General features: G+C 37.2%; 1 protein-coding gene across 3 annotated transcripts in view; it reads left to right on the forward strand.

The window, feature by feature from the left end:
• The window catches only part of LOC106867633 (multiple epidermal growth factor-like domains protein 6), a 109,433-nt gene that overhangs the window by 57,712 nt on the left and 42,946 nt on the right, over window positions 1-8,775 (forward strand). For all 3 annotated transcript variants that reach the window (XM_014912557.2, XM_014912558.2, XM_014912559.2), the window contains 6 exons: window positions 643-975; window positions 2,880-3,066; window positions 3,956-4,081; window positions 5,297-5,425; window positions 5,988-6,116; window positions 6,915-7,043. In XM_014912557.2, coding sequence (XP_014768043.1) covers window positions 643-975; window positions 2,880-3,066; window positions 3,956-4,081; window positions 5,297-5,425; window positions 5,988-6,116; window positions 6,915-7,043 — 1,033 coding nt within the window. The remainder of the gene's footprint in view (window positions 1-642; window positions 976-2,879; window positions 3,067-3,955; window positions 4,082-5,296; window positions 5,426-5,987; window positions 6,117-6,914; window positions 7,044-8,775) is intronic.

An 8,775-nucleotide genomic window follows, 5' to 3' on the forward strand; every position in this document is an offset into this window, starting at 1 on the left:
TCAGAGACCATCGTTGCTATAGCAACCTCACAGTCATGACAGTTTACTAATTAAGGATAAAAAGAATTCAAATACTCAAATACTCATTTCAGTGGCTTTGTGTTCTGTAGGGCACTGAATCACTCCTGCCCTTACAGACCAAGCTGTAAATAAAATCTGGGAGAACAACGTCAAACACTGACCTTACTGGAACGGGATTTAGTTGGGTCCAGTACTGAGATATGAAACTAGATTATTGCCAAAAGAGAGAGGGAGTACTATGCTGCTTTCTGACTGTGTAGCCATGCCCACATGTGTTAGACACATGGACCTCAAAAAGGTGCTCATGGTGGTTGTTAGCACAATGGTTAATAATTTTTGTGGGTGTTTACCAAGTCAATTGCCAGATGCCGGAACTTCAATTGTGAAACAATTCATTAAAATTAGATACGTCTGTATTTAACAAACTTGCAGATACTTCCAGGTTTAGCATGATCCCTCTAGTCCTTATATAAAGTTTATGAGAAGCCTATAGAATAAATATATGTATGTATATATGAGTATATATGTGTGCTTGAGTGTGTGTGTGTGTGTGTGTGTGTGTGTGCATATATTCCCAATTATATTTTTAACCCAATTCATTTATAAATCCTTTTTTCTTAGGGTACATTTGGTATTGACTGCAACAGACTGTGTACTTGTCAAAACGGAGGGACTTGCAACCCAGAAACGGGTGAATGTACATGTCCACCAGGTATTAAAGGTGTAAGCTGTGAAATTGGTTGCTCACCTGGTTACTATGGTGAGGACTGTAACAAGAGGTGCCCCCAGCAGTGTCCAGAAGGTTACTGTAATCGTATGTTAGGTAACTGTGAATGCGAACCAGGAATGTTTGGTCCGTTGTGTAATCGGAAGTGTCCAGACTTCTCCTGGGGTCGCAACTGTATTCAAGAATGTGCTTGTAACCAGAAACATAGTTCAGGATGTGATCCTAAAGTAAGTACAGTCTTTAGATTTCCTTATTTTTCTTTGAATATGGAATTTTCTCTGTTTAGTAATTACTAAAATAAACATTCTGAACTAATATCTTTTTGCACACACCAGGCTTATAGAACATTGAAATGGTATAAAACCATTAATTTTATTTACAGATGAACTTCCTTCTACATGGCACCACATCCTATGTTCTTTATATGGAATTTGCTTTTGTATTGTCACATAAAAACTGGAATGAATAATTTTATTTCCTGTTTTATGTAATTCTTTATTCATATTTCTTATTTCTTTATTGCCCACAAGGAACTAAACATAGAGGGGACAAACAAGGACAGACAAAAGGATTAAGTTGATTACATCGACCTCAGTGCGTAACTGGTACTTAATTTATCGACCCCGAAAGGATGAAAGGCAAAGTCGACCACGGCAGAATTTGAACTCTGAACGTAACTGTACACAAAATACCTCTAAGCATTTTGCCCTGTGTCCTAGCATTTCTGCCGGCTCACTGCCTTAATTCATATTTATTCTTTATCCATATTCCTATGACTCTCATATTTGTCTGCTACGCAAAAACAACCAGTACTCTTAGATGATCCTCAAGGGCTAATATATACTTGAATATTTTTCCTCAAAATGTTTGTGCTTGAAAACCCATTTCAAGAGTTAAATATCCCAGTACTGATATTAAATAAAGGGCTGTTTTTAAAATATTTTCAATAAATTTTCGGTACATTTTAGTTGCACTGTAATGTGAGTAACCATATAGCTCTTCTATACAAAGAAATCTATCGTGGCCCCTTCTTTCATAACTTAACCCCAAATCGCCTCGAAAAAAGCTGACTCCCTTTCTGCTGTAACATCCCTCAGTTAAAAAGGGGATCTTTGTCAGGCAAGCTGAATGCAGATTTCATTTTTTCCTGTTGCTGCCCAGGAAAAAACATCATCTTGTACACCCCTTGTAAAGTGGTTGGGGTTCGGAAGCACATCCAGCTGTAGGGATCCTGTCAAAGCAGGCACTGGAGGATGTTGCAATCTTTGAACCTGTCAGTTTCTTATCAAACTGTCCAAACCATGCAAGCATAGATGATGATGATGATGATGATAGCAATGGCAGTAGCTGTAATGGTGGTGAAAACAGTGACTGAAATCAAAACAATTACATTCGTAGAAAAGTTTACGTAAAGACAAAAGGGATTCACAGACAAATTCGTCCATCAAATTTCCTAATGAAAATATTCTTGCTAAAATATTTCACTATGTCATATTATGTAATGATATTTAATGAAATATTTTAATTAACATGATGGGGCTTTAATTACATATCTGATTAGTTATTTGTGAAATAAATCAGTGCTGTTATTTTCCTCAAGCAAAAACAGATTCCCTCCAGGAGAGAAAATAGTAATTCAGTGAAGGAGAAGTAGTGAGAGTAATAGCCCTGACTGAGAGGGAGTGAGAGAAAGTAATAGCAATAAGTGAAAGGAAGGGGTGATGGATGAATAAGGAAGGAAGGGGTGATAGATGAATAAGGAAGGAAGGGGTGAAAAAGAATCAGCGTTTCAACTCTATGTGAGTATATGTGTTTGTATGTAAAAGGGAAGTATGTGTGTATGTGTGCACAATGGAAGTCGGGTGGGGAGCATTCAACGCTGAAAGGAAAAATCAAACAGCATTTCAACTCTGTGTGAGTGTGTGAGTATATGTGTGTATGTGTTTGCGTGTACAAGGGAAGTGTGTGAAGGTTTGTATCTCTGATTATTATGTACTTTATTTTGTACCTTATTTATATATAAAATACTACAATTAGCCGTCATTTTTCATGATACGTCATCAACTCGTAAATAATGTCACAGACATGAAAAGAAAAAAATAATCGATATTTAAATTCTTTTGTTTTTCAGAATGGTAAATGTATATGTCTTGCTGGATACCAAGGAATCAGTTGTAACCAAAAATGTCCAGCAAATAGATATGGCATTAAATGCCAAGGAACATGTAATTGTCCGAAAGAGACAACTTGTGACCATGTTGGTGGAGAATGTAAATGGAACTGTCCAGCAGGTCGGACAGGGTTCAGGTGCCAGAAAGGTGAGTCTTGTTAGTTTTTGTGGATTTGATGGTGTTGTTAACTGTTCCCAATCTACTCCCCAACCTCATGGTTCCAGGTTCAGTCCTACTGCGTGGCACCTTAGGCAAGTGTCTTCTACTATAGCCTCAGGCCAACCAAAGCCTTGCAAGTGGATTGGGTAGATGGAAACTGTAAGAAGCCCATCATGTATTGATATATATATATATATATGTATTTATGCTTGTGTGTTTTTGTGTCTGTGTTTGTCCCATACCACTGCTTGATAACTGGTCTTGGTGTGTTTATGTCCCCTGTAACTCTTTTACTCTATGTCAAACCATCCCACCTATGCCAGCATGAAAGGCAGATATTAAACGATGATGATGTATGTATATATATATATATATATATAGATAGATAGATAGATAGTTGGAACTTATAGAAAAACAAAAGATGAAGACAGGTGTATGAACAACAAGCAGATGTATTAGTCTGACACTCAGGAAAATGAAGAAGCCGTTTGTGTTTGAGCCTATGCTCTTCAACAGAAAGGAATAAGTGAAAATAAACAGAGAGAATGAAAGAAAGTCTATAGATTTAGTGGTCAAGCATGGCGACTGATTAGAAAAAAAAGTTTGAAAGAAGAGGTTCGAACGAAGGGAGATAATAAAGTGATGGTGATCCCACATGAAGGTGCACGTGTGTGTGTATGTATGTGAGAATGGTGTGTGTGAATAGGGGCTAGTGACTTTGACGTGTGTGGGTAAGATATATTTATATTCAAAACATCACTAACTCTCCTCTCTTGTGGCAACGTTAGATCTATCCAACAGCATAACCTGTGTCATGCATCTGAAGTCTTCTAATGTTGATCAGAACTTCTTACCATTTCTTCTTTCTATTTTTCAGTCTGTGAACGAGGAAAATATGGACGGAATTGTTTGAAACAATGTGAATGTGGCAACAGTGGCTGTAATCCTGAGACTGGGGCATGTCTCTGTGAAGCCGGACACCATGGCAGACATTGTCTACAAGGTATGTTTACTGTATTTAGATTTCTCATCAATAACCAATATATATTCACTCTGACCCCTCACATTCTCTCCATTGGTCAGTTTGATTGATAAACGATGGCAAGTTGTTGACAATGGGAGTTCAATACCTAGTCTTGGATCATACTTTGGGACAGTTTCAACTGAATCATGTAAATGGCTTTTGGAAAAACATAGCTTGAAGTGGAGGTGAAGGCAGGTGACCTATTGGCTTGGGTGTCGGGCTCAAACATCATGTAGTTGTGGGTCCAGTTCTTGAATAGGGCAGTGCATTGTGTTCTTAAGCAAGGCGCTTTATCGGTGGAACTGTTGAAAGGTTGGAGCAAGTGCCATGTGGTGCCTGTTCCAACTCGTTGAGTTCTGATGTCAACATCTACGACACTGGGTGCTAAGCAGTATGAACTGAAGTTGGCAGCCTTTCCCTTGGATAACCCTCCCCCACCCCCAGTAGCACAGAAAGGGGAGACTTGCATGCATGGTCAGCTGTCAGTCTTCCTAAAGAAATCTTTCCCAAACTTGCCCATACATGTAGGACAACAGGGACCAACAGAAGCCCTGCTAAATCGACCACACTTTTGGTCAAAAGTTAGTTGAAGGGTGACATCTTTAGAAGTGCCACAATTCAATGAAACATTGCTGTAACATGTTTCTCTTCTTAGAACTTTAATATTTTTCATAATAATTTCAATACAGCACTTTGTAACACTCATATGTCCATTCATGTAATCATTTAAACACATCATTACTATACTTTCCTCTTTGGCCAAGTCCTCATCAAGTTTTTCATGTTTCACTTAAAAAGATAGGTGAAGGTAAAGAGGGAAGTGTTACCTCCCAGCAATTTTGTTGGGAGGTGGGCGAATTTAACAAGAATGGTCCTACTCTAAGTATGCAACCGTAAATTGAAGGAAAACAATGTGGAAAGGGCAGTTGCTCTAGTGATCAGGGGACTATAGTTTTGTGGGGTTTCCACAAGTCTCCCTCTTTTAGGAAATTTTTTATTGTTAGGATTTATATAATTGTTTTTACTGTTTACGTGCTTTTATTTATGCAACCTCACATTGTATTGTGCTCTGTGGTCCTCATTGTTTTATGGGTTTCATTTTTGTGAACCCTTTGTGGATTTTATTTTCCCATTTTAATGTGACAAATTGTTCTTTCTGTGAAACTGTTTTTTTTTCTTGATCTGTTCTTACAGAATGCAAACAAGGACGTTGGGGTATAAATTGCCTTAATGTCTGTGAATGTCAAAACGGTGCTTCCTGCGACCCTGCTACAGGAGAATGTATATGTCGACCTGGCTGGTTCGGTCTCTCGTGTGAACAAGGTTAGTTCTTACCTTCAAAGCGAACACTTAATTCTTTCTTTCAAACATCTTCTTTCAGATTACAAGAATTTGATACGTCATAAATGGTAACTATAACCCTCCCCTCCCTAACTTGAATCTCTCAACTGGCACAAACCCACACACCCTCCATGTTACTCCCTGCTCCTTCCACTTTCCATGCTGGCATGGGTTGGACGACTTGACTGAGGACTAGCAAGCCAGGAGGCTACACCAGGCTCCAATTTGTTCTGGTGAAGTTTCTATAGCTAGATGCCCTTCCTAATGCCAACCACTCTGAGAGTGTAGTGGGTGCTTTTTATGTGCTACCAGCATGGGGCCAGTCAGGGAGCACTGGCATCGACCACGTTTGGATGGAGCTTTTTACATGCCACCGGCACAAGAGCCAGTCAGGCAGATTAAATAAATACCTGTAAAGTAGTGGGATGGGGTCAATGTAATTGACTAACCCCTCTCCTTAAAATTGCTTACATTGGGTCAGCATTTGAAACCATTTATCCTTATCGTTCAGTTGTTATTATTGTTGTTGTTGTATTCGTTTCAGAATGTCCTCGCAACAGATATGGAGAGAAATGTCTGGAAAGGTGCAGATGTGAGAACAATGCAACCTGTATTGCAACAAATGGTTCCTGTATTTGCCAACCAGGTTGGGTTGGACAAGTCTGTGACAGAAGTAAGATACTTGATAATTCTTTGAGTTTTGGTTGGCAGAGAATTCTTGATGGGAAGTCCAAGAGAAATCTTAACCCATTTGGGGATCTGCTAAAAACAGTCTCACTCCCGATTGTTCCTTGTATTTAAAGTGAATTGCTTATTTACATTGCATTTGCAGAGGCGTGTTTAACAATATTCAATAATTAAAGTTTGTCATTATTAGTTCTGGATAATTCTTGATGACATTTTAAGTCATAAATCGCAATTTTTGGACTACAAAAATATTGACTCTTTTGAAAACGTTTTTCTTTCTGCATTTCCCATCTATTATATCATTCCTTGATATTTCATACACATTTGCATTTGATACTATAGTTTCAAAATAACTAAAATGTTTATTATTGCAATTGAATAGAAAAGGATAAATATGCTTGCTTTTCAGCAATCCCCATTTGGGACGTTTTGAAAAATTTATCATAATTTCCAAAATAATTCACATATGAAAAAAATTTAAATACTTTATATTATTTTGACTCCTAAGACACCTGGAAAAGCCAAAATATATGGATAAAAAAAAACTTGGCAGTTAATACAAACATACACACACAGAGAGGCTTCCTGCAATTTCCATCTACCAAATTCCCTCACATGGTATTGATTGACCTCAGGCTATAGTGTAAGACAGCCAAGATGCTGTAGAGTGGGACTGAACCTGAAACCATACAGTTACAAACAAGAGAAGATTAAGAGAAATACTAACCAAATAATAAACCCTGAATTCTAATCCCTTACTTTCCTTTTTTGTCCGTGTTTTTAGTGTGTGCCCCGGGAACTTATGGTGTAAAATGCCGCAGCAAATGCATCTGTCAGAACAGTGCCGAATGTGACCCAGAGACTGGAGAGTGTATTTGTTCTCCAGGCTGGACGGGAGTTGGTTGTAATGAACGTGAGTAATAAACATTCTTTAACCTTTATGAGATTCTTATATTAAAATAACAACAAAATTGATTCCACTTTACCAGTTTTTGTCTGTAAATATTCTTGCTGTTCTGGTGGTCAGTTGACTGTATCGTTAACATTCCAGGCAAAATGTTTGACGACTTTTTGTCCATCTTTATATGCTGAGTTCAAATTCCACTGAGGTCAGCTTTGCCTTTCATCCTTTTAAGGTCATTACAATAAGTACCAGTTAAACACTGGGGTTGATGTAATAGACTTCCACCACCTTGAATTGCTGGCCTGGTTCCAAAATTTGAAACCAATTTTCTTTGTTTACATAAACCATTGCTGGTTTCCTTAGTTTCAGCTGTTTCATCAGAATTTGAAACTCTGTTACCGTTCCAATACCAACACAATGAAGACAGCTCCGATTTCTACAGATTTCTGTTTGAAAATTATTTAAATTAAAGCCTTTCATTAAAGTTCCATGTTAATTCGTTCCAAACACCAGATTAATAATGACAGTTATTTGACTAAATTCCTCATTATTTTCAAAATTTATTGAAACAAAAAGACAGAGAATATCATCAAAAATATAAAAGAGTTTGCTTGGAATATTTCAATTCTTATGCAAAAATAAATTAGTTTTATCTTGTCTCATTCGTTTATAATTATGATGCTAAATTAAAAACATTATTTTGTTCTTAAAATTTCCTTATCAATTAACAAATAATTGTGTTAATATTTTATGTTTTATGTTTCCTTTTAGTTTTCAACTTTTTATCTTTATTTTTATATTTACCAACATCATTTAATATCCATTTTCAATTCTGGCATGGAAAATGGATATTAAATGAGGATAATTTTATACATTGAATAAAAGAAGAAAAGCTCCAGGATAAACATCATTAATTCCATAATTACGTAACTGCAATACATAATTAATTAATTTGAGTTAAATTTATTTGAGAATTATGTTTATGTAAATTAGTAATAATTAGAATTCATTTAAATTATCTCAGTTATGTATTTATGAAATTAATCATGTTTTATTTCTTGAAACTGCTCAGGAGCACAAAGTAGGAACTAAATGTTTTTCTCCTTTTATTCGGAACATGTTGCTCTTTTTTTTTTTTTTTTGCTCTCTTTTTACTTGTTTCAGTCATTTGACTGTGGCCATGCTGGAGCACCGCCTTTGATCGAGCAAATCGACCCCAGGACTTATTCTTTGGAAGCCTAGTACTTATTCTATCGTCCCTTTTGCCGAACCACCAAGTTACGGGGGGCGTAAACACACTGCTATCGGTTGTCAAGCGATGTTGGGGGGACAAATACAGACACACAAACATATATATGACTGGCTTCTTTCAGTTTCCGTGTTCCAAATCCACTCACAAGGCTTTGGTCAGCCCGAGGCTATGGTAGAAGACACTTGCCCAAGGTGCCATGCAGTGGGAATGAACCCAGATTCATGTGGTTGGTAAGCAAGCTACTTACCACACAGCCACTCCATGTTGCTCTTTAACGATCATTTTAGCCAAAATGCAAGTCTGTCCCACTTGAATTTACTGCAAAGTAATAACATATTAAAGTTTAACAACCTGTTATTAATTGAAATCTTAATTATCATTTAACAAACTTAATTCTCATTTTTCTCGAGTGGCTGTGTGGTAAGTAGCTTGCTTACCAACCACATGGTTCCGGGTTCATTTCCACTGCATGGCACCTTGGGCAAGTGT

Source organism: Octopus bimaculoides, chromosome 3 (assembly GCF_001194135.2).
Source record: "Octopus bimaculoides isolate UCB-OBI-ISO-001 chromosome 3, ASM119413v2, whole genome shotgun sequence".
NCBI classification, from domain to species: domain Eukaryota; kingdom Metazoa; phylum Mollusca; class Cephalopoda; order Octopoda; family Octopodidae; genus Octopus; species Octopus bimaculoides.